This window comes from Oncorhynchus mykiss, chromosome 13 (genome assembly GCF_057628025.1).
Source record: "Oncorhynchus mykiss isolate SJ-2025 chromosome 13, ASM5762802v1, whole genome shotgun sequence".
NCBI classification, from domain to species: Eukaryota; Metazoa; Chordata; class Actinopteri; order Salmoniformes; family Salmonidae; genus Oncorhynchus; species Oncorhynchus mykiss.
This window is the reverse complement of record NC_143034.1, coordinates 45,614,486-45,641,257: the sequence shown is the minus strand read 5'-3', so window position 1 is coordinate 45,641,257 and position 26,772 is coordinate 45,614,486. Positions and strand designations below refer to the sequence as shown.

The window sequence follows — 26,772 nt, the reverse complement described above, 5'->3', positions numbered from 1 at the left end:
ACAGGAAGGCCATAAAGATCATCAAGGACATCAACCACCCGAGCCACTGCCTGTTCACCCCGCTATCATCCAGAAGGCGAGGTCAGTACAGGTGCATCAAAGCTGGGACCGAGAGACTGAAAAACAGCTTCTATCTCAAGGCCATCAGACTGTTAAACAGCCACCACTAACACTGAGTGGCTGCTGCCAACACACTGACACTGACTCAACTCCAGCCACTTTAATAATGGGAATTGATGGGAAATGATGTAAATATATCACTAGCCACTTTAAACAATGCTACCTTATATAAATGTTACTTACCCTACATTATTCATCTCATACGCATACGTATATACTGTACTCTATATCATCGACGGTATCCTTATGTAATACATGTATCACTAGCCACTTTATACTATACTATGCCACTTTGTTTACATACTCATCTCATTGTACATACTGTACCCGCTACCATCTACTGTATCTTGCCTATGCTGCTCTGTACCATCACTCATTCATATATCCTTATGTACATATTCTTTATCCCCTTACACTGTGTACAAGACAGTAGTTTTGGAATTGTTAGTTAGATTACTTGTTATTACTGCATTGTCGGAACTAGAAGCACAAGCATTTCGCTACACTCGCATTAACATCTGCTAACCATGTGTATGTGACAAATAAAATTTGATTTGATTTTGATTTGGTTCCATGTTTCATGAGCCGAAATAAAAGATCCCAGAAATTTTCCACAAGCACAAAAACCTTATTTCTCTCAAATGTTGTGCACAAATTTGTTTACTTCCCTGTTAGTGAGCATTCCTTCTTTGCCAAGAAAATCCATCCACCTGAGTTCCCCTCGCCATTTTAGCAGCCAGACATTTTGTATTTCCCAACATCTTTGCAGGAACTAGTCGTTTCTAAGTGACGTGGAGGCAACCACATCACACTGTGCAACCAAAACAAAGACACATGCAAGAGGCTTTTCCCACTCGATACAAAAAAATGTTTTTAATAATTTTCTGAATATTCTCTGGTTTTTGGAGTTCCACCTGCAGCTGGACACAGAAGTTTATAATAGGCTTTGTTTCTTCAAGGTCGAGAGTTGAAAAACTGCTGCCGTGGCCTTCCACAAGCTAAGGTGTAACGGCTGTATGGAAGCGTTCACGTATCCTCGTGTCACGAATCCCGCCGAAGATGGTGCCTCTTCCTGTTCGGGCGGCGCTCGGCGGTCTACTAGCTGCCACCGATCCCCTTTTCTGTTTCATTTAGTGTTGTCTGATTAGTTGCACCTGTTTCTTGTTTCGGTTTTGGTTTTGGGCTATTTAAACCCGGTAGGCCCGCCGGCTTTTGTGGGGGCTTGTTTTCTGTTTTGATGTGTGTGATGTCTGTGGAAGTATTTTGTTCTCGAACCGTTTCGGCCTGTTGTTCTGGACAGGGTCTTATTGCGCCCGTGTGTGTGGCGTTGACCGACACTGTTGTTTTGGGAATAAACATTCCACATATTAACTACCCTGCTCTCTGCGCCTGACTCCTCCACCCACTACTTCTGGAAGTACATGACACCTCGTTACAATATGCAGCGAGTAAGCATTTGTAGTCATGTGTGAATGTTGCTGTCTTATCCGACTTGCCAAAACTGAAGATCCTTCTGGAAAAATCAAGTAATTCTATTCTATACAGTTCAATCTGAGTGCTCAATTAAGTAAATATACACTTGGCCCGTTGCGTTAACAGGTAGGCTGTCCTAAATAAATATCCAATGCCTGTTGTGTGCTGCCTGCATCTGAATCACACCTAAATTATCTTCAGTAATATTTAATGAAAACACAAATACACTGGACAGTGTGGGTTAAGGGTTAGCTCCATCCCATTAAGGATAATTTATTAATGCTTTAAGCCCCTGATGAAACCTCATGCCTGAGATGAGTTCAGCTCCCCTTCTCATCACAGATAACATCATTAACATTAACTCAGCATTAACTCAAACCTCCACTGAATACATTATAGAAAATAGAGTGACAACGCTGCAAATGTTATCACGTTACAGTAAATGTTATCCTATTAGTGAGTTCATTTTGTGTGCTGGTGTTGTCACTACGAACAAGTGGCTAGTAATGCTGAGGGTGCCGTTATGAATGGGTAGACTAGAGAAGGTTCTGCTTTTTAAACTTCAACCCCTCATCGGTCCTTATTCTGACTCACTTGCACTCCCCGCGTCCCCTCCCCTCCATTGCCCCCCCTCACCCCCTGCGGCATGTGCTCAAGAACATGGCCATTACCTTTATTGGTTCCTATGGCAACCCTACCCTGCTCTTGCAACCCATAGGTAATGGTGGTAGCAATGACAGTATGTGTGCTCAGTGGGGATTGTTGGTGTAACAGAAATGAATATGTTTACATTTAGGATAGGTAAGTGCTATTTTGGAACGTACACTCAATCTCTCCTTCTCAGTCTTCGTATATCTCACTTGCTTCGTTTCACACACACACACACAAATCTATTCATAATTCTTTAAAACACTAATGCACCCAACTAAGGATGAAGAGAGAAAGACGGGGGGGGGGGGGGGGGGGTACAAAGAGAGAGGGGTAGGGAGAAAGAGAGAGAGAGTAAGTAAATGTTATTCTTTCTTTGACATATACCTTTTGAAAGAGAGGGAAGGACAGAGGGAGGGAGATAAGGCCATGAATACATGTCTGTCCTCCTTTTTTCTTGTCAGTACCCCAAGGAGAGTAGTTGAATGACAGACACACACTCACACGCACATGCACATTCACACACACTCTGCTGGTAGCATGTGTGTGGTGCTCCCCACCACCGACTGCTTCTAATTATCACGTCTCTGCACACACACTCAGCTCTTGAATACTGCATTACCCAGTTAGCAACAGACTCCAATTTCATTTGGTCTTTGAGGGAGCTGGGGAACGCTGGGGAGTTGGGGAACGCAAGCTCATTACAGGTGATTTTCAGTGGAAATCAATGGTACAATACCCTGAGTCCTCCTGGGATAGAGGGGTCAGAGAAAGACACTTTCATGTCAATTGTCTCAGACATCATCCTGGCAATTCTAAGCTCTCCAGAACCCATTGTTGATTGTTTCATGTTTTTTTACAGACAGGCACAGAAATTGAGTCCCATTATTAATACTGAAAAATACCTGCCTCTGTCTGCAGTGAATGTGGCAGAGCTGTCATGCCCGTACTTATGCTACTCCTATCCTGAAGGAATTCTTAAAGAGATGTTGTCTAGTAAAAAAAAAATGTTTTGTCATTACTGATCTCAGAACTGCTCATTAGTTGCTTTAGGTGCTAATGGCTGTGGGGGATACCTTATGGAAAGTACCCCCCCAAGACCATTGTGATTCACTTTACTGAAAGAAAGATGCCAGTCCGTGTGTAAACACACAAATTCTCCCTATAACCCAGGGGTGGCAAACAAATTTTGCCCCAGGGGCCGCATTCAGTTTTCAATGAGGTCTGGGTGCCGCACAAAACAATGTGTTATTTCCTCGTCGTCAAAATGTGCAAAAAATCTTCCTCTACCCATATTCCCTGACTGTCTGGCTTTAATTCCGGTGGTTATTAGCATGCTAGACACAGGCATGAAACTGTGTACATGTAGGTCCGTTATAAGTTTCACGCAGTTTTAGTCATTTTAAGTAACTCTAACCACCCACGGGCCAGATTGGACCCCCTCCGGCCCGCACACCGTATGTTTGACACCCGCGCTAATAACCCTTTTAGCTTGTTAGTGTGTTTGTGCATCTGTTTATTTCTATCCTGCAGCATAGGGCTGACCTGGACATGCTCCTCAACTAAATACAGAAACAGAGATAAAAGATGAGTCAATACAGTCTCTGATGGCCCATTCCTCTTCATGGGAATTTGATTTGGCCACAGTGCCAAAGGGCTGCCTCTGCAGACAACGAGCGCCGCAGTAATATAATGCTCAGTCCCAAACGTTCATATGGTTAGAGTGTCATTAGATCTATTCAATTCAGAATCCTATAGGTTTGGTAAATGAAGTCAAGAGGTCTGAACGTCAATATACGAGAGGGAGTCATAGACATAGTCAGCCTATTATTCAATTTTTTATAATGATGTTGAACTTCACTGCAAGAGTCAGTATCGCCAATTACTTCATAAGAATCTGTATTTTAGAATACCTGCATTCCATATTGGTTCAGGTGTAACAGTGGAGACGAATGGCAAACTGAAGGCTGAGTTAGCTGGATGAATTTCCATAATAATTCCTTTCACATCCTGCAGTTTGAAGTCTCTTCAAATTCACCAAAAGCGTCTGTCTCATCAGTTGTTACCTGGTACACCTGGTGCATGCTGCTAAAAGATATGTCTTCCACATTTGTGTGAAGTGAATTCAGGGCCAGGGCTGGCTGATGGAGAGAAGAACAGCAGATGGAAAGCTGAGGAAGAAAGAAGCAGAAAGGAGGATGGTGAGGAGGAGGAAAGAGAACATCAGGACATGCTGACAGCTAAGGAGCTTCAGGACTGTGCAGGTAAATAACATTTCACCCTGGAACTGAAGGTTCATATTTGACAGCATGCCATTATAATGCACATACAATTAACTACCATCACCATTGACTTGCATTCAACAGGCCAAACCTTCTCCTCTTACTGTACTATAGTAAGAATATTTATGTTTGTGAAAATGTGACAGTGGAAGAGTACCTGTGTTCGTTTATTGACTGTTTTATTGGCTGAATATGCATTATGCTTGTGGGTGTTTCTCGAGAAGAAGACCGGCATCAAAATGGCTACCAGCCTTACAATATGGCTAACACTAGGGTTGCATAGGGTCAGAAACTTTCTGGGAAATTTTCCTTGGGAAGTTAATCCCTGGAATTTGGATAAATGTTCTTAAATTAAATTTTAAAAATGTAGCTAATAACAGTGAACCTTTTTTTCATGGGATACACATAAGGCAGTTATAGGTCCTGTGGCATATTTTGGTTAGACTATCCCCAATTCAATGGAATTGCTCTGCATGCACAGTTCTTCCATCACATGTGCAGCTGATTCTCAAGATCTTGCACACTAATGAGATGCTATTGAGCCCACACTACTTCACTGTCTGAACCAAGGACTACATGCTGTCTGGTAAGTTTTGATTAAAATTCTGGGTGGGGTGAATATATTGTATACGACAAGCATGATTTTTTGTTAACCAGTAAATAGTAGCCTACAACAAAGTGTTTTAAAATCCTTTCAAACTTGTTTACAATTTCTGATAGCTAGTTTCTCCTACCATGTGGGTTTTAGCTCGCTTGAGCCTGCTAACTGAGGAGTGTTAATTCACCTGTTTCCATACATGTTTCATTTTAAAACATGTATCTTACAAAGGGGTTGTTTAATCTAACTGCTGAACTATTTATCTGTACATGGAATTGTATTTTAAATAATCTAAATCTTTACAGGATACTGTCACGGGCACTATCTGATGTGTGGAGACATTTCACTGCAGCTAATGTAGAAGGAAAGCTGTACATTTGCCAGTACTGTGCCAAATCAAATGTGAAGAATGCAACAAAGATGCAGAATCATCTGGCCAAGTGCATAAAGTTCCCTCTGCGCTCACAACGAGCAACCTCTGACAAAAGTCCCTCTACTTCTATTCAAGGTGAAAATGATGTTTGAGACACATTATCGATAGCAACAGCTCATGGTCCTCCCGGAATCAGACGTTTCTTTGACTCAATGGAGGAACGTAGTCAGAGAAATGCTGATGAATGTCTTGCTCGAAATGGTTCACATCTGATACTCACAGGCAATGTGTATTAGAAGAGATTTCTGAATGTTCTTCACCCAGCATACACCCCTCCAACCAGACATGCTTAATCTACTCATTTTCTGGATGCAGAGTTCAGCAGAGTTCAAGTGAAGGTCAAGGAAATCATAGAGAAAGTAGACTGCATTGCAATCATCTCTGATGGGTGGTCGAATGTTCATGGGCAAGGAATAATTAACTTCATCATCTCCACCACTCAACCACTATTCTACAAGAGCACAGACACAAGGGTCAACAGATACACCGGTCTCTACATTGCAGATGAGCTGAAGGCAGTCATCAATGACCTTGGACCACAGCAGGTATTTGCACTGGTGACAGACAATGCTGCGAACATAAAGGCTACTTGGTCTAAAGTGGAGGAGTCCTACCCTCACATCACACCCATTGGCTGTGCTGCTCATGCATTGAATCTGCTCATCAAAGATATCATGGCACTGAAAACAATGGATATACTCTACAAGACTGCCAAGGAAATGGTTAGGTATGTGAAGGGCCATCAAGTTATAGCAGCAATCTACCTCACCAAGCAAAGTGAGAAGAATAAGAGCACCACATTGAAGCTGCCCAGCAACACCTGTTTGGGTGGTGTTGTTATCATGTTTGACAGTCTCCTGGAGTCTCTCCAAGAAATGCCGATATGGACAGCCCCATCAAGAGGATCCTCCTGGATGATGTACACTACCGTTCAAAAGTTTGGGGTCACTTAGAAATATCCTTGTTTTTTAAAGAAAAGCACATTTTTTTGTCCATTAAAATAACATAAAATTGATCCGAAGTACAGTGTAAACATTGTTAATGTTGTAAATGTCACACCCTGATCTGTTTCACCTGTCCTTGTGCTTGTGGCTAGAAGGCCAGCATCCCAGAGTAGTCTCTTCACTGTTGATGTTGAGACTGGTGTTTTGCTGGGACTATTTAATGAAGCTGCCAGTTGAGGACTTGTGAGGCGTTTGTTTCTGAAACTAGACACTGTAATGTACTTGTCCTCTGGCTCAGTTGTGCACCGGGGCCTCCCACTCCTCTTTCTATTCTGGTTAGAGCCCGTTTGTGCTGTTCTGTGAAGTAGTAGTAGTACACAGCATTGTACGAGATCTTCAGTTTCTTGGCAATTTCTCGCATGGAATAGCCTTCCTTTCTCAGAACAAGAATAGACTGACGAGTTTCAGAAGAAAGTTTTGTTTCTGGCCATTTTCAGCCTGTAATCGAACCCACAAATGCTGATGCTCCAGATACTCAACTAGTCCAAAGAAGGCCAGTTGTATTGCTTGTTTAATCATAACAACAGTTTTCAGCTGTGCTAACATAATTGCAAAAGGGTTTTCTAATGATCAACTAGCCTTTTAAAATGATAAACTTGGATTAGCTAACACAACGTATCATTGGAACACATATCTATGTAGATATTCCATTTTAAAAAATCTGCCGTTTCCAGCTACAATGGTCATTTACAACATGAACAATGTCTTCATTGTATTTCTGATCATTTTGATGTTATTTTAATGGACAAAAACATTTGCTTTTCTTTCAAAAACAAGGACATTTCTAAGTGACCCCAAACATTTGAACTGTAGTGCATTTTGGTAGAGAGTGGTAAGCAGCCTGAAACTCCTGAAACCTATAGCAGTAGCCATTGCACGGATTAAGGGAAACAATGCCACCCTGTCTGATGTTTAGACTATGCTTACAGATGTAAGAGAAGAAATCCATACTGCCCTGCCCACTTGCTCCAACCAGAGGAAACTGCAGTTCTGAAATACAGTTGAAGCCAGAAGTTTACATAAACTTAGATTGGTGTCATTAAATCTTGTTTTTCAACCACTCCACAAATTCCTTGTTAACAAACTATAGTTTTGGCAAGTCGGTTAGGGCATCTACTTTGTGCTTGACACAAGTCATTTTTCCAACAATTGTTTACAGACAGATTATTTCACTTATAATTCACTGTATCACAATTCCAGTGGGTCAGAAGTTTACATAAAATAAGTTGACTGTGCCTTTAAACAGCTTGGAAAATTCCAGAAAGTGATGTTATGGCTTTAGAAGCTTCTGATAGGCTAATTGACATAATTTTAGTCAATTGGAGGTGTACCTGTGGATGTATTTTGAGGCCTACCTTCAAACTTGGTGCCTCTTTGCTTGACATCGTGGGAAAATCAAAAGAAATCAGCGAAGACCTCAGAAAAACAATTGTAGACCTCCACAAGTCTGGTTCATCCTTGGGAGCAATTTCCAAACGCCTGAAGGTACCATGTTCATCTGTACAAACGATAGTACCAAAGTATAAACACCATGTGACAATGCAGGGGACGTCATACCGCTCAGGAAGGAGACGCCTTCTGTCTCTTAGAGATGAACGCACTTTGGTGTGAAAAGTGCAAATCAATCCCAGAACAACCACACGGGACCTTGTGAAGATGCTGGAAGAAACAGGTACAAAATGTATCTATATCCACAGTAAAACGAGTCCTATATCGACATAACCTGAAAAGCCGCTCAGCAAGGAAGAAGCTTCTGCTCTAAAACCACCATAAAAAAAGCCAGACTACGATTTGCAACTGCACATGGGGACAAAGATCGTACTTTTTGGAGAAATGTCCTCTGGTCTGATGAAACAAAAATAGAACTGTTTGGCCATAATGACCATCGTTATGTTTGGAGGAAAAGGGGGAGGCTTGCAAGCCGAAGAACACCATGAAGCACGGGAGTGGCAGCATCATGTTGTGGGGGTGCTTTGCTGCAGGAGGGACTAGTGCACCTCACAAAATAGATGGCATCATGAGGACGGAAAATTATGTGGATATATTGAAACAACATCTCAAGACATCCGTCAGGAAGTTAAAGCTTGGTTGCAAATGGGTCTTCCAAATGGACAATGACCCCAAGCATACTTCCAAAGTTGTGGAAAAATGTCTTAAGGACAACGAAGTCAAGATATTGGAGTGGCCATCACAAAGCCCTGACCTCAATCCTATAGAAAATGTATGGGCAGAACTGACAAAACGTGTGCAAGCAAAGAGGCCTACAAACCTGACTCCGTAACACCAGCTCTGTCGGGAGGAATGGGCCAAAATTCACCTAAAGTATTATGGGAAGCTTATGGAAGGCTACTCGAAACGTTTGACCCAAGTAAACCTCTCTGGGATATTCGGGACGGTAGCGTCCCACCTCAACAACAGCCAGTGAAAGTGCAGGGCGCCAAATTCAAAACAACAGAAATCTCATAATTGAAATTCCTCAAGCATACAAGTATTTTACACCATTTTAAAGATAAACTTCTCGTTAATCTAGCCACAGTGTCTGATTTTAAATAGGCTTTACGGCGAAAGCACACCAAACGATTATGTTAGGTAAGCACCTAGTCACAGAAAAACACAGCCATTTTTCCAGCCAAAGAGAGGAGTCACGAAAAGCAGAAATAGAGATAAAATTAATCACTAACCTTTGACGATCTTCATCAGATGACACTCATAGGACATGTTACACAATACGTGTATGTTTTTTCTGATAAAGTTCATATGTATACCCAAAAATCTAAGTTTACATTGGAGTGTTATGTTCAGTAGTTCCAAAACATCCGGTGATTTTGCAGAGAGCCACAACAATTTACAGAAATACTCATAATAAACATTGCAAAAGATACAAGTGTTATACATGGAACTTTCGATAAACTTCTCCTTAATGCAACTGCTGTGTCAGATTTAAAAAAAGCTTTACCGAAAAAGCACACCATGTAATAATCTGAGTACAGCACTCAGACAACAAAACAGCCAAACAGATATTCGCCATGTTGTGCAGTCAACAGAAGTGAGAAATAGCATTATAAATATTCACTTACCTTTGATGATCTTCATCAGAATGCACTCCCAGGAATCCCAGTTCCACAATAAATGTTTGATTTGTTTGATAAAGTCCATAATTTATGTCCAAATACCTCCTTTTTGTTCACGCTTTTAGTACATAATCCAAACTCAGGACGTGCAAGTCCAAGCGAAAGTTCAGACGAAAGTTATATTACAGTTCGTAGAAACATGTCATACGAAGTATAGAATCAATCTTTGGGATGTTTTTATCATAAATCTTCAATAATGTTCCAACTGGATAATTCCTTTGTCTGTAGAATTGCAATGGAACGCAAGGTAACTCTCACGTGAACATGCGTGGTCAGCTCATGGCACTCTGCCAGAGCCCTGACTCAATCCCCTCTCATTTGCCCCCACTTCACAGTAGAAGCCTCAAACAAGGTTCTAAAGACTGTTGACATCTAGTGGAAGCCTTAGGAAGTGCAATATGACCCCATGGACACTGTGTATTTGATAGACAATGAGTTGAAAAACTACAAACCTCAGATTTCCCACTTCCTGGTTGGATTTTTTCTCAGGTTTTTGCCTGCCATATGAGTTATGTTATACTCACAGACATCATTAAAACAGTTTTAGAAACGTCAGAGTGTTTTCTATCCAAATATACTACTAATATGCATATCTTAGCAACTGGGCCTGAGTAGCAGGCAGTTTACTCTAGGCACCTTATTCATCCAAGCTACTCAATACTGCCCCCCAGTCCCAAAGAAGTTGAACAATTTAAAGGCAATGCTACCAATACTAATTGAGTGTATGTAACCCACTGGGAATGTGATGACAGGAATAAAAGCTGAAATAAATCATTCTTTCTACTATTATTCTGACATTTCACATTCTTAAAATAAAGTGGTGATCCTAACTGACCTAAGATAGGGAATTTTTACTAGGATTAAATGTCAAGAATTGTGAAAATGTATTTGGCTAAGGTGTATGTAAACTTCCGACTTCAACTGTACATCAAAAAGCGTGAAGACTTCTGCCTGAAGCCCATTCACTCCGCAGTGTACATTGGACTTCAAGTATGCTGGCAAGAGCATCCTGTCTGGTGCAGAGATCAACAAAGCCTATGGTGTCATCATCTCGCCACCTTGGCCTGAATGAGGGCAAGGTTCTTGGCAGTCTGGTGAAGTACACCAACATATCTCCTCAGCCACCTGGTGGAAGGGACTTTGTGGATCTGAGGCTCTTTCCCCTGTTGTCCCCATCAAGTGACAGTGAAGATGAGGCCTCAGTCTGATGTTCAAGAGGTGGACATTGAGGAGGTCCAGGGAGAAGACATGGAAGTCTGATAGGAAGACAACCAAAGCTTTAGTTTCTAGACTATCATTTTACAGATGTATATTGAAAACGTTTTTGGGAGATGTGATGGATCATTGTGGATCATTCAATATTCCCTTTATTTTGTTGTTCAGTGAAATCACTCCATGTGAAGAGTCAACTCATTTAATAAATTATTTCTATTGGAAGGATTTAATAATTTGCAATTATGTCTACCTATGTTAAAAGGTTTCTGTCTCCACATGATATGGTACATTTCTACATTTAAATGGTATTAATATTAAATCGGCATATATTTCCGTTAATTCCCATATATTCCCGTTAATTCCCACAGAAAGTTTCCACCCCTGAATATTCCCCAAAATGTGCAATCCTAGCTACCAGCCTCAGAAAATGGCTGAATAGGAATGCATCTCCGTCTATCTGAGAAGTATCAGAAAGGAGGATGCAGGGGGGAGAGATGGAATAGTAAAACCCCTTTTCTGTGTCGCTATTGTCTAGTGTCACTGCTATGCCTCCATTCTCTCTGTCTCCATTCTCTACAGCACGTCCCATTAGAAATGACTTGAATTGGGTTGAGAAAGGCCACTTAAATTCTAGTAAGCCTGGTGCCGGCACAGAAATTGTGTCTATTGTGGATTGCTCTCCCCCAAGATACAAGGAGAATAGCTACTTGTTTTTTGTAAAAGGTTGGACTCATCTCTCCCTGACAAATTTGTATTTTGTATATTTCTCAAATACTCAATCATTCCCAGACAGAACATATTCGGCAGCACTAGAAACCAATGTAATATGTGAAAGTTTCATTCCAGACAAAGTTTCTATGCTGGTGAATAATTGAATGCATTATTCCGCTAAGTGTTAAATACCAACCGTGACTTAATCACCATTATTTCTGTCATGTTTCCAGTCCTGGTGTAGCGTTCATTATATCCACTGATGGTTTCTGTTGTTAAAGGTCACCCCTGACGTTGCCTGACAAGCTAATATAGCTCTATGGAGCGCTCAGAGCAGTGTACCAGAGTAATAAAGGTCCACATTCTCCACAAAGGGGAAGGGTTAACGTCCGTCAGTCTAGCACTGAATGACGTCATGAGAAACAGCCCCTGCAACAATACAGTGTACTTACTGTGTGTTCACACAGCATAGCGATCCAATGATCTGGATGCCTCTCAATCTTCCCCATCCACCGTTTTGAAACAATCAGCCCCAACTCTCCCACACCAGTCCTCGCCATATCATTTGCATTTTTTATTTATCCTTGTCACACAATCAATCAATCCTTCAAAGGGGAATTAGCATAATTAGGCATGTCATTCCTTTTAATCTTCAGTCTTCATTAAGGGACTTCAGATATGACAGTTCCAATTAGGTCCCATTGTTTCCATGATCCATCAGTGAGTGTTGTAGCTAAGCATTTTCCTTTTTTTCACATCTAAGAGTGTTTTCCTGTTATTGTCATCTTCCCTGCTACAACTAGTGGTTCATGATAGATGTTGTTTTTCCTCCGACACAACAGTGTGCTGGACTCTCACCCTCTCACCCTACTCACCCCCTCCCTCCCTCCCGCCCTCCCGCCCTCCCTCCCTCCCTCCCTCCCTCACCCAGGCAGTCTGGGGTCTCATGTAATTTAGTTAAGAAGTGAACTGTCTTTTCTTCTAAATATAGAGCAGCACGTTGTTCTCTCTCAATCAGCATTCACCTACAGATCATGACTGTATCTCAGAACACTACAGTGTGTTTGTTCTCCAGAATGGCCACGCAGAAATATCTAGATTCATAATCGTTAATGTGCCTTATAACCAGAGGTTAGCCAGTGATCAAAGAATGGTCATATCTACAGCAAAGGGCTTCAAGTTTCATGGGCTTCAAATCTAAGTCTAAGGGTTTTGTGGTCTCCATGTCAACGGGTCCACATTCTCAGAACGTTGTGGTGTGTTGTTTTCTTTCACTTCTTTTGATTAAATGGATTTCAGCCTGAGGGTATGTGGATGCCTCAGTGGACAAGGAGCAAGTGTGTGTGTGTGTGTGTGTGTGTGTGTGTGTGTGTGTGTGTGTGTGTGTGTGTGTGTGTGTGTGTGTGTGTGTGTGTGTGTGTGTGTGTGTGTGTGTGTGTGTGTGTGTGTGTGTGTGTGTGTGTGTGTGTGTGTGTGTGTGTGTGTGTGTGTGTGTGTGTGTGTGTGTGTGTGTGTGTGTGTACTCATCCACCTCTTAGAGACTCAGCTCCCCTGACAAGTGATAAAATAATAATGAGAACATTTGTTGCTTCTGAGTAGGGAGTCAGAGAGGGAGAGGGAGTGAGAAAAGTAGAGGGGGTAGGGGAAAGCAGAGCGGAGATAGGGATATGGGTGAGAGAGAGAGAGAGGAAAAGAAAGAGAGGAAGATGGGGGATAGATTTTGACGTAGACTCTACTCGGTATGATTTCCTTGAAATGCAAAGAAACTTCAAGGAAGACGGGGAAAGTGGTGAAAAGTATGATGGAGCAAAAATAAGGAAGGGTTTTGGTGATGGGGGTGAACAGAGTGAGGTCTGCTTCAAGAGACGTGACAGCAGGGTCGAGATAGAGAGAGGAAGGGAGAGAAAGAGAATGTGAAGGATAGCTGTCTGAAGGTGCTTTGACAAGCTGTTTCTTGCCTGTATAATGCCCAGAGATGTCAGCCATTCCGACTCTCTCTCTCTCTCTCTATCTCAGAGCATTGTTTAGATCCTGAGGGAAAGAGATTTATGTGGATGTCTTGAGGTCAGACGGTGTGCCTGGACCAAAGCCCGTAGGGTCCAGTAGATAGATGCCCCAGGGGTGTGAGGAGGGGTGAAAGGGTTCCTAATTGCGGTCAACTGGTGCGGTCAGTCAATTGCAGGGTTTGACTAGAGAGAACTGGTCAGATCCTGTGAACCCAATACGGTGTCAGTCCAGTCCTATGGGTTTTAGCTGAGGCTGTGCTCACATCTCAATGTAGACAGTGTGAAGTGTTTTATTATTAGGTTTACAAGCGCTTATTCAGTTTAGAGTTTAGATTGTAGGCCTTGGACTGGGAGTACATGGTTAGCTGTTCACAATGTTAGCTGTTTACAATGTTAGGTGTTCACAATGTTAGCTGTTCACTGCCCAGTATTCCTCATAACTTTGGAGGTTCATGAGCCACCCATACCGTGTGGTGTGTGTGTGTGGCAACCAAAGAGTCTCATGGACTGGAGCCTGCATTGAGAGAAGATGTAGCACCTTGCTGAGTGCTAAGAGTATTTGACCAGACTTGCAGGCATACAGTGCCTTGCAAAAGTATTCGGCCCCATTGAACTTTGCGACCTTTTGCCACATTTCAGGCTTCAAACATAAAGATATAAAACTGTATTTTTTTGTGAAGAATCAACAACAAGTGGGACACAATCATGAAGTGGAACAACATTTATTGGATATTTCAAACTTTTTTAACAAATCAAAAACTGAAAAATTGGGCGTGTAAAATTATTCAGCCCCTTTACTTTCTGTGCAGCAAACTCTCTCCAGAAGTTCAGTGAGGATCTCTGAATGATCCAATGTTGACCTAAATGACTAATGATGATAAATACAATCCACCTGTGTGTAATCAAGTCTCTGTATAAATGCACCTGCACTGTGATAGTCTCAGAGGTCCGTTAAAAGCGCAGAGAGCATCATGAAGAACAAGGAACACACCAGGCAGGTCCGAGATACTGTTGTGAAGAAGTTTAAAGCCGGATTTGGATACAAAAAGATTTCCCAAGCTTTAAACATCCCAAGGAGCACTGTGCAAGCGATAATATTGAAATGGAAGGAGTATCAGACCACTGCAAATCTACCAAGACCTGGCCGTCCCTCTAAACTTTCAGCTCATACAAGGAGAAGACTGATCAGAGATGCAGCCAAGAGGCCCATGATCACTCTGGATGAACTGCAGAGATCTACAGCTGAGGTGGGAGACTCTGTCCATAGGACAACAATCAGTCATATATTGCACAAATCTGGCCTTTATGGATGAGTGGCAAGAAGAAAGCCATTTCTTAAAGATATCCATAAAAAGTGTCATTTAAAGTTTGCCACAAGCCACCTGGGAGACACACCAAACATGTGGAAGAAGGTGCTCTGGTCAGATGAAACCAAAATTGAACTTTTTGGCAACAATGCAAAACGTTATGTTTGGCGTAAAAGCAACACAGCTGAACACACCATACCCACTGTCAAACATGGTGGTGGCAGCATCATGGTTTGGGCCTGCTTTTCTTCAGCAGGGACAGGGAAGATGGTTAAAATTGATGGGAAGATGGATGGGGCCAAATACAGGACCATTCTGGAAGAAAACCTGATAGAGTCTGCAAAAGACCTGAGACTGGGACGGAGATTTGTCTTCCAACAAGACAATGATCCAAAACATAAAGCAAAATCTACAATGGAATGGTTCAAAAATAAACATATCCAGGTGTTAGAATGGCCAAGTCAAAGTCCAGACCTGAATCCAATCGAAAATCTGTGGAAAGAACTGAAAACTGCTGTTCACAAATGCTCTCCATCCAACCTCACTGCGCTCAAGCTGTTTTGCAAGGAGGAATGGGAAAAAATGTCAGTCTCTCGATGTGCAAAACTGATAGAGACATACCCCAAGCGACTTACAGCTGTAATCGCAGCAAAAGGTGGCGCTACAAAGTATTAACTTAAGGGGGCTGAATAATTTTGCACGCCCAATTTTTCAGTTTTTGATTTGTAAAAAAAGTTTGAAATATCCAATAAATGTTGTTCCACTTCATGATTGTGTCCCACTTGTTGTTGATTCTTCACAAAAAAATACAGTTTTATATCTTTATGTTTGAAGCCTGAAATGTGGCAAAAGGTCGCAAAGTTCAAGGGGGCCGAATACTTTCGCAAGGCACTGTACCTCAGTCTGACTTTGAAGTCTGAACCATATAGGTTACTGTCCCACTGGGCACACCACATCATTTCAATGTGAAATTTGGGTAACATTTGGTGGAAATGTGGGTAATATTTTGTCTAGACATTAATCAATGGGATGTCAACCTTTATTCACCCACTCAAAAAGACAGCCGGAGATGTGTTGAATTTCGGATGTGTTAGCACTATGCTTTCAACCATCGAAAAGCACAACCAAATTCCAATGGAATTTCGGATGTGTTAGCACTATGCTTTCAACCATCTAAAAGCACAACCAAATTCCAATGGAAAAATAATACCCGATTTTTGGTTTAGTTGTCATCTAAATGTGTTATCACTTCACTTTCAATCATTTTTTATATTTTATTTCACATTTACTTAACCAGGTAGGCTAGTTGAGAAGAAGTTCTCATTTGCAACTGCGACCTGGCCAAGATAAAGCAAAGCAGTGTGACACAGACAACAACAGAGTTACACATGGAGTAAACAATAAACAAGCCAATAACACAAACAAGTCAATGACACAGTAGAGAAAAGAAAGTCTATATACAGTGTGTGCAAAAGGCATGAGGAGGTAGGCAATAATTAGGCCATAGGAGCGAATAATTACAATTTAGCAGATTAACAGTGGAGTGATAAATGAGCAGATGATGATGTGCAAGTAGAAATACTGGTGTGCAAAAGAGCAGAAAAGTAAATAAAATAAAAACAGTATGGGGATGAGGTAGGTAGATTGGGTGGGCTATTTACAGATGGACTATGTACAGCTGCAGTGATCGGTTAGCTGCTCAGATAGTTAATGTTTAAAGTTGGTGAGGGGGAAAAAAGTATCCAACTTCAGCGATTTTTGCAATTCGTTCCAGTCACTGGCAGCAGAGAACTGGAAGGAAAGGTGGTCAAATGAGGTGTTGGCTTTGGGGATGACCAGTGAGATATACCTGCTGGAACGTGTGCTACGGGTGGGTGTTGTTATCGTGCCCAGTGAACTGAGATAAGGCGGAGCTTTACCTAGCATAGACTTATAGATGACCTGGAGCCAGTGGGTCTGGCGATGAATATGTAGCGAGGGCCAGCCGACTAGAGCATACAGGTCGCAGTGGTGGGTGGTATAAGGTGATTTGGTAACAAAACGGATGGCACTGTGATAGACTGCATCCAGTTTGCTGGGTAGAGTGTTGGAAGCTATTTTGTAGATGACATCGCTGAAGTCGAGGATCGGTAGGATAGTCAGTTTTACTAGGGTAAGTTTGGAGGTGTGAGTGAAGGAGGCTTTGTTGCGAAATAGAAAGCCGATTCTAGATTTGATTTTGGATTGGAGATGTTTAATGTGAGTCTGGAAGGAGAGTTTATAGTCTAGCCAGACACCTAGGTATAAAAGCAGGAGATGTATATTTTGTGCCACAGACTTAGTCTGGCTTCCAGTTTGTCTAAAAATGTATAATTGATATGTTGGATTCATGTCTCCATTTCAACCAAAAATATAAGTTAAGGAATAGGACTGAATCAAATCAAACCGTTATATAAGGTCAATTCATTATCCAACATATCAATTATTCATTTGTAGACAAAGTGGAATTAAAGCCAGATTTAGCCCTAGTTCAAACACCACTCTAAAACGTCCCTTTCTCACTGGAAGAGCGGGGATCGAGTGCCGCCTTAAACGATTATAAGTGCGCCTCGTCGGACTTCTGATAATAGTTCAGCAGCCTCTGCCACTCTTTCGGCGCAGTGCGGGTGAAGCACGCCTCTGTTTCATGTGGCGCACCAGAGCAGTTCTTCCACTGTCGCAAGACATGGCAATGAATATTAACACATGTTAATTGCATGCAAATAAAGGTTGCTTCGCTACCACCACGGAAGCACAATCAGGGTCTCGGATTCGCAGGTGGAGGACTTCTGTGAGAGGTCGCTGTTATGCCTGAATTCGACCCAAAACCGACAAAAGATGTCGCTGCAGTGTTGAGCTGAGAAACCAATCCGTACGTCAAGCGAAGTTTATAACCGTGCCAGCCCGCTCCTAATTTCTACTCACTTCAACTCGTCATAAATTCGGCGCCTGGACGGTGCGTAAATCAGTGGCACAGATGGAACTATCCAAGCTGAAGATACCTATCCTTCAAACGTTGATATCTGGTTGCGATGACAACCAAACACAATTGAATATCCAGTTTGTCTACACATGAATAATGTATATGTTGGATTTACATCTCCGTCTCAACCAAAAATCAAAGTTAAAGCATGGCACTAAATCAAAGTGAATGCATAAGACTACATTTAATCTGGTCAAATTTTGAATGCGCTTTAAATAAAGTTTGATTTGATTTAGTGCTATGCTTTAACTTTGATTTTTGGTTGAGTTGAAGATGTGAATACAACATATTAATGATTAACTTGAAGATTACATTTGAAACCAACCAAAGATTGAAACCATAACTCTATACTGTATGAATGGTCTATTTGTAGTTGAACCGCGGGTTGAATTGAAGCAACAGCTGTTGATGACTTGCAAATGCTATCTAGGAATAAATATAATAATATTGATGATATATGACTTATAAAGTATGGTTACATTTTATTTGTTCTGTTTAAACCTACTCTTTGGACTGACTTTGATAACAACAGTGAATATATTTAGTTATTTAGAGATCAATAATCCTTCTCGTGATAGCACATTGGTAGTAGTCAGTGACAAATCAAAACTAGCAGAGCTTGGGTAAAACTCTGGATGGGCGACCAGTAGGAGCCCAGACTATTGTTTCGTTTTTTTTTTTGATAGTGGATATAACATTGAAGATCTGACATTGTTTTAAAGATACAAATTCAACATATTTTATACAAGGTTTGTCTATGTTGAAAATGGTTTACAGTTATGACATAATCCTTCGGTTGAAATTCCATCTTCAAAACATGTTTACGTTGGTTACTTTTTTAAAATCCAATGTTTTTTGCATTTAGATCCACGTCACAATACATTTACAAATGACATTGAAACAACGTCGATTAAACCAGTTTCTGCCCAGTGGGATATGTCTCTACTCAACCTTGACTTTATTTGACTGCATGGATTTTGTAGCGAGATGGCCTCTATGGATCATACCCTCCGTGGATTATCTCCACTTTATCGTCAGATAAGAAATTCACAAATTCATTTTGATAAAAGTCATGGCATGAGTGCACAACATTTAATAGTCTTGAGTACTTGTTCACCTGTGCATTAAAACGGACTAGTCTTATAGCCAACAATATTAGATTTTACACAGTTATTTACGTGCGTAACTGTGCAAATGGTGAATAGTTTAGACGTGTCTATAAACCATTAATATGTATCCTTGTAATAGATTATTATAATTATAATAGACTAATAACATTATCGTTATTATTATAATCGCTGTTATCTTATATTATTATTGTTGTTGTTACTGTTATTGGTATTACAGTACAGTATAACATGCACAAGATCCTCGATCACATTTAAATGTAATTCATTTGTTTAATTTATACTGCATATTTATGCTGCTTTGTGCGATAGGCCTATGCCATACATTAATAAATCGAATCTACTGCAACAGGTAGTCTAGGTACATTATGTACAATGGATATCAATGAAGAGATACGACAACGTCACGTTTATTCGTAGCATGCTGCACTTTTCATTCAAGTTTCATCGTGGTACAAAAATCATGCAGCATCAGGTGCTTTCAAAAAGTGCAAAAACAGTAGGTCCAAATACCACCTTGTACGGTAGGCTACAGACCAAGCCGCGTGCATGCTGGAACTGAACAAGAAAACACTATCTGAAGCAGTGATGGGGTTTGTTAAACATGCAAGATCCCAGCACCTTGGGTGTTTGCCCGACATGCTACTAAGAAACGGGACCAAGAAAAATATATTTTCAGAGAATTCCCACATCCAAAACATCCACAGCCTACTGTCAGAACTGGAAAGGGAAAAAAACATAACATCTGCATGCGTAAAGTTGCTGACGAGTTAGTTTTGTTACTTGAACAATTATGAAATATCGACTTTTGCAAATAGAATTTGAGGTAACAACGTGTAAACACTTATATCACAAGAGTCCATTACTTTGTTCAAGTTGACAGTCAAAAACAAAACCATATCCAACAGCCTATGCGTAAACAACGATGCATTCCTTGTCCTCCTTGAACTTTTGATGTGAGGAATTGTCCGCGCTTGACTGCAATTGCAGTCTTTATTGGCAAACATATTTCGTAAGGAAATCAAACGCATTGCATATCAGCGTGCTGCCCAAAATACAGCGTGGTGAGGCTATGAGTCCGTGGCGCGCTGCTACACACCATTCTCCATCCCGGCGCCAGAGACTAGCTGAGTCCTATCATCCCCGGCGCCTCTACGTCTTTGGAAGGTCTCCGGTCCTTCACCATAAAGTTAATCATACTCTCTGATTTGATCATGAGGTTGCAGCCGAGGCAAAAGATACCAAACATGACGGTGAGCGACAGTACGCACAGGACGGCGATCTGTACGACGCGACTGATGAAGAGTTTCCGCTCGTCCGGAGGTAGCGCCAGCGAGCCGCCGTCACTGGTTGCCACGTCGGTCGCGTTGCAGCAGTTCGCCAGAGTACCAGCGAGGACTTGGCTCCTGTTGAATAGTACGCCCTGGGCTTGGTCGAAGAAGGAGCTGTTCATGTCTCCGTGGATGTCAATCTGACAGCGCTTGGCAGATATGGGCGCACGCGGTTCCACAGACACACACTCACGGCTAAAACCTGGCTCGCAGTTTCAATTTGCGTCATGTGACTGGGAAAACAAACCAAAGTAAAAACCAAATGAGAAATGTATAACCTTCTTTTAAATTCGATAATAGCAGCACGGCCAAAAGCTGATATGTAGGTGCGTGTCAGCGGAGAGAAACTATCCCAACCCTAACCAGATGCCCTATTCAGCATCATACTTGCGAGTCAAAGTAATAAACTGAACACAACTTCTACGTAGCTCGAACCTCTCAAGCGGGTCCCCTTGGACATCTCGAAGGAGGTGTAAATCTGTACGTAAGACTGCCCTGCATGCGCACATGTGCCCGCTTGAGTGCGCTTTCGTGCCAAGTCTCTCGTGCATTTTAAAGAGATGATGAGTTCCGCTCTCCATGAGGGGAGGTGGGCGGGCGGGCGGGTGCGGAATGTAGACAATTGAACGATTTATGCAACCCTCATCGACTGTCAGTGACAGGAGTGTTATGGATATGGAGTGTTATTATTACAATATGTAATCAAAGGCATAAGGAATGGTTATGGTCTGTCACCACCACTTAAGAACTCCCATTAGATGATTTCTGATGGATGTAGAATGTGGCAATGCTTTGTAACCTTAATTATGGTAGATGAATGTATCAATCTCTAGAACACTTTGCTCACGCTGCATTTCTCCCCATGGTGCTAACATTCTAATATCCACTGCATAATAAAAACGGGAGGCATGACAACAAAGGAGGGTTCTGAAAAGAACCCGAGGTACTGTACAGTTCAGTTCTGCACTCATCCTCCAAATGCCACCGTGACAGTACAACCTTGAGCATAGTCATAGAGAGACACATTTCTCCATCTCTCAACTTGAATTGAGAGATGGAGAAATGTAATCAAGTTGATCAATCTGGGCAAACTTTTCAGCAGAGAAGTCTATTTCCACTCCTCCTCCTCTCTCTCTCCATACTTTCCCCGTGTGTGTAGACGCCAGTGCTATTTTCGCTGAGATTAACTTGCTGGATAGCAGCCTCTCTCTGTTTTATTAACATGCCTTATTCAAATATCAGTTTCTCTCTCAAGTCAACAGTCAAGCTATTTCAGCCAACCCCCTGACGAAAAGTAAAATCTCTGCAGCACTATACGGCACTGTACTATTCGTACTGTAGCCTATACCTGTCAACCTATACCTGTCAACGAGATGCGCAGGTTTAGATGCTCTGACAAACTGAAAGCAACCATAATCACCATCATCTACATGCAGATTGAAGATTGGGACTCAACCTTATCAACCATGCCTTTTGTATTGAAAACCGTATATGTGCCCTAGTGATAGGCTATATGATTGGCTATACATATTCTAGTTACTGAAAGAGTATCCAAGGCTCACATTATGCACATCTTCAGTGGTTTGTAAGGACTTTTTCCCTTCCCAATTTGGCTTTCGGTGTTGAGCTCGTGTCAAGATAGAGGACCTCACAAGGTGCCTTAATGATATGGCTGCAATCCCGTTAACGGGATAATTGTCATCAACAACTGCTGAATTGCATAGCGCCACATTCAATGAATATTACAAAAAATATTTATATTCATGAAATCACAAGTGCAATATAGGAAAACACAGTTTAGCCTATTGTTAATCCACCTGTAGTGTCAGATTTTGAAAATATGCTTTACAGCGAAAGCAATCCAAGCGTTTGTGTAAGTTTATCGATCGCTCGACAAAACATTATGTACACTTAGCAAGTAGCTTGGTCACGAAAATCAGATAAGCAATCAAATTAATTGTTTACCTTTGATGATCTTCGGATGTTTTCACTCACGAGACTCCCAGTTACACAATAAATGTGCCTTTTGTTCCATAAAGATTATTTTTATATCCAAAATACCTCAGTTTGTTTGGCGCGTTATGTTCAGAAATCCACAGGAAAGAACGGCCACGACAACGCAGACAAATTCCAAATACTTTCCGTAATGTCCACAGAAACATGTTTTTTATAATCAATCCTCAGGTTGTTTTTAAAATATATAATCGATAATATATCAACCGCAAATGTCTTTATCAGTAGGAGAGGGAAAATGCAATGGCTGTCCAAACTCTGTTGCTCGAGCAAAACTCATGCGACCACTTGAGGCGATGTTATCTTTCTGGCTCATTTTTCAAAATAAAAGCCTGAAACTATGTCTGAAGACTGTTGACACCTTGAGGAAGCGATAGGAAAAGGAATCTGGTTGATATCCCTTTAAATGGAGCAAAGGGAGGCTATGGAACATGGAGTTTTCAAAATAGAAGCCACTTCCTGGTTTGATTTTCCTCAGGGTTTCGCCTGCAATATCAGTTCTGTTATTCTCACAGACAATATTTGGACAGTTTTGGAAACTTTAGAGTGTTTTCTATCCAATACTAATAATAATATGCATATATTAGCAACTGAGACTGAGGAGCTGGCCGTTTACAATGGGCATCTTTTTATCCAAGCTACTCAATACTGCCCCTGCAGCCATAAGAAGTTATTAAGAGGCAAATTGTAACTGCTCATATTCTTCCTCTCATGATGATCACCTGCTACAGTAATATTATTCTCCTGCTTCCATTACCATCTGTTATCTTTAGTACCATCAAGCCCTCTTTAATGGCCAAACGGGGAACTGTATTCTCATAGGTCCTTATCTCTGGCCTCAACAATGACTTTGAGTGTAGAGAACATTGACTTGGAACAGAAGTGATATCATTCTGAGTAGTAAAAAGTATTTCTCATCATAGACCAGACCACTACTATTATTCTCATGGAACCTCCACGGTTCAGTATTTCTTATATTTGAACAGGAGTATTATAATAACCTTACTGTCATTTATGCTTGTCCTGTCCCTGGGCATTGTAGAGTAGGCTATTATATGAAGAAGCAATGGCACCGACGTTATGGGTGAGCAGGTGTAGGCTATGATGATGCTTTCAAAAAAAGACTCCCTCAGATAATGTGAGAGAATATTAAAGCCCCCAGACCTAATATTCTGTTTATCTGCTCAACAAAGCCTTTGAAAGCCAATTGAGAATGCTCCCGATATGTCTGGTTATAAGCGGCTTTAGGCTGCGAACTGACAAGCGTGTGTACAAACAACGATTAGCTCTTTACACAAATATTTAATTACACTTCTAGGGGGTCAATTACAGTTTATTTATCACTGTATAATAACTGGAGATCAAACTAAGTGTTTTGGTGTCCACCAAGCTGGAATAATCCTATTAGCTTTTCTCATTTCGATCAGGGCCTTGTAAATGACAACAGTTGGCGCTATCAACTAATGCTGTGTAGATGTCATTCTGTTCATTCATTTAATAGTGTATTGTAATTATAGAAGCAGACAAGGATTTAAATGTCGATTCCTTTGTAAACACAGCCTGCCTCCCCGTTAACAATAAAGCACACAGTCGTCTATTTATGAAACATTAAACTGCAGCCCACGCACAGTCAAATACGGTTACAATACAAAGTACGGCCAGGGAGTTTCATTCCTGAATCAAAGTGAAGAGAAAGTTCTTGAATGAAAAGAGTCTGTTACTTTGGAACATTTTGATGGGAAGCTGCTTTACAAAAGACTCGTTCACAACGTTTCAGCAGACTTTGAAGTCAACGAATGATATTTGTCTTTCGTTTTTGCCGCATACAACCTGTTGGTAAAACTGAGGCTTGTATTGTGGAATACAGACGTTATAGTTTCTGAGAAGCAGCACGTTCTTTTTGGTCAATTATCGACATCATTAGTGACACTAGATGCAATACAGAACTCAACACAGGTCACAGGTGGCATGAGCTCATTATTATTTCATATCATGACACACAGCATGTAGGCCTGTGTATAAAGATATAAATAGATATGGAAAGTACATATAGACATGTATGTGTGTCCAAAGACTTGTTCCTTAGCAACAGTAGACCTGTGAGCATAGTGATAGATGGCTGGTAAAGTTATTTTGGTTGAGAAGAGGAGGGAGGGAAGAAGAGAGGGGGAGAGAGAGAGAGAGATGGGGTGCCTGGACGAAGGAGAAGGCAAAACGCTTCCACTTAGCACAGGGGAATTGGCAGCCTAGCAACACAAACTAAGTAAAGACATCCCCTAGCAACACGCAGGGGTTTAGCCCTTACCTCCCTCCTCCCCCTTCCACCTCCACCCATGTCTTTAGAGGCCTTCACACACGGCATGGCAGCATCTGAACACAGCAGAGTAGAAGCCCACACCCTCCACCCCCCACCCCAACCCCTTCATCTCCACATCCCTTCTCCAGAGGTGCAGCTGGGGGCATACTTCTTAGGATGTTGATCAAGTTCAATTAGTCTAATAGATTACCTACAGCCAGGGCTTCATTAGATGAACAAAGTGTGTGTGTGCGACGGGCATGTTAGTGAGTGGAGGTCAAGATTCAATGAGAGAGTGAGGGGATTAACCAGCAGGAAACACACATAAACAGAGAGAAGGTTAGGGAGTATAGAAGAGAGAATCTGAAAGAGAGAGAGAGAGAGAGAGAGACAGAGCGAGAAACAGAGAGAGCGAGGCCATGTCTGGGGTTGTGGGCACTGTCACCTGTGGGACAGTTAATCACATAGAGCTAAATGTAGTCATTAGTTCCCCCCTGACAGAGACTCCAGGTACACAGCAGCAGGGTGTTTCTGACCGCTCCACTCAACAACCCCTTAACAGGCTGCATCCATTAGTCATTCAAGTTGTTTCAGGGAGATAATGGCTTCATTGCCTTAATTTGTTGTAGCGTTGTCCTGTGTGTGTGTGTGTGTGTGTGTGTGTGTGTGTGTGCGCACCCATTTGTTTGAGTGAGCGTATCTGTTTGTGTGTATGAGGCCAGTGAATTTGAATTGCATTGCCTTAATTTAATTAACTTGCTTTTTCTGCCTCCTATCTCCAGGGAAAACGTCTCCCACACTTCCCTCATTGAAGAATCTCCTGGCCTAAACATGTTGGCAGATCTACACATCCCTCATTAAACTTTATAACTGGATTGCTCTCCTTCTTTCGCCCCCTCTTTCTCTCGCCACCTCTCTCCCTTCCACCATATCTTATTCTCCGCTCTCCCTCCCCCGCCTCTCTTTGTCTCCGGCTTTCTGTGTTACACAGCAGGCTATGAAACAACCCCATTGTGCCAAAGAGTGGATGTGCTTTTAAAAAGAGCCCGTGGAAGAAAAATGCTCAACCTCTCCTTATCCCTTTCTCCCCTCCGTTAAATGCCAGTTAAGGGTCTTTCTTTCCCTATACGTTCTCGTTTGAGTTGCTCTTTACCTAGGGACACCTTTTGAGGAGAGGAGCAGTGCTCTCCGAGCCAGAGAGGCAGGGGGCCAGCGGGTCAGGAGGCACAGCGTCACAACACAAACAACATGTCCGCCATGAGAAGAGCTAGGCCACATCTCGTAAGGTAAACCCCAATGAGATATAGACTACCTGAGTTGCAACAAATCCCAGGTGGACCCCCTCTTACATAATGAGGTGGTCTTCATTATATCAGACCCAGTGAAAAGGAAAGGGGTGACGTGGTGATGGTTGGTTATCCAAACACTGATATTGGCAGAGTGATTGCATTCTCAGACTCAGTGAAAAGCTTGACAATGTGCTCTATGGAGCAGAGGCAGAGGTCAAGACCAATCTCCTGCCCCCCCCCCCCCCCCAATGGTCCAGCTCACTGTCTTAATTGGGTGCCATCTGACCCCCTCTTTAGCTCTTTACCAGTACCAATGTGAGCCATGGAGCATTATCCCCCACCCACAGCCAGGAGCAATCAGAGCCTAATGCAAGCACACTGCCTGCCTTCCTGGGTATTACAGCTCATCTATTTCTCTTTTTCTATCACCCCACCTCGCCGCAATTCCAGAACACTGGCTGGTGGCAGTAGCTTAGCAACCAGCGAGACAGAGAGAATAACAGTATAGAGGGAGAGGGACAGTGATTCAATAAATGGACAAGCTTAGAGGCAGAGAGAGAGAGAGACAGAGACATTGTCCCCCCCCCCCCCCCCCCCCCACCTCATTTTTATCCCCCTCCTGCACTTTTAGAGGTACACAATTTCTCTCCTGCTCCATCACTCCACAATGGACAAGCCTGGGAGGGCCACTAAACAGGTCAGGTTCAGATAAAGGAAGAATGGATCAAACAGGACTACTGAATCCTTCTCTAAAGAAGAGATGGCAGATAATGGATGTAAATAGTCC

General features: G+C 42.0%; 1 protein-coding gene across 1 annotated transcript; it reads right to left on the bottom strand.

The window, feature by feature from the left end:
• Positions 1-19,430: 19,430 nt before the first annotated feature.
• On the bottom strand, positions 19,431-20,924 carry LOC110486232 (reprimo-like protein). Its single transcript, XM_021557676.3, has one exon. The coding sequence runs from the start codon at positions 20,507-20,509 to the stop codon at positions 20,180-20,182; it is 330 nt and encodes a 109-aa protein (XP_021413351.1). The 5' UTR covers positions 20,510-20,924; the 3' UTR covers positions 19,431-20,179.
• Between the last annotated feature and the right edge of the window lie 5,848 nt (positions 20,925-26,772).

Bases quoted from the DNA above. Each gene is read 5' to 3' on its own strand.
- LOC110486232 (XM_021557676.3), bottom strand. From the start codon at position 20,509: ATGAACAGCTCCTTCTTCGACCAAGCCCAGGGCGTACTATTCAACAGG.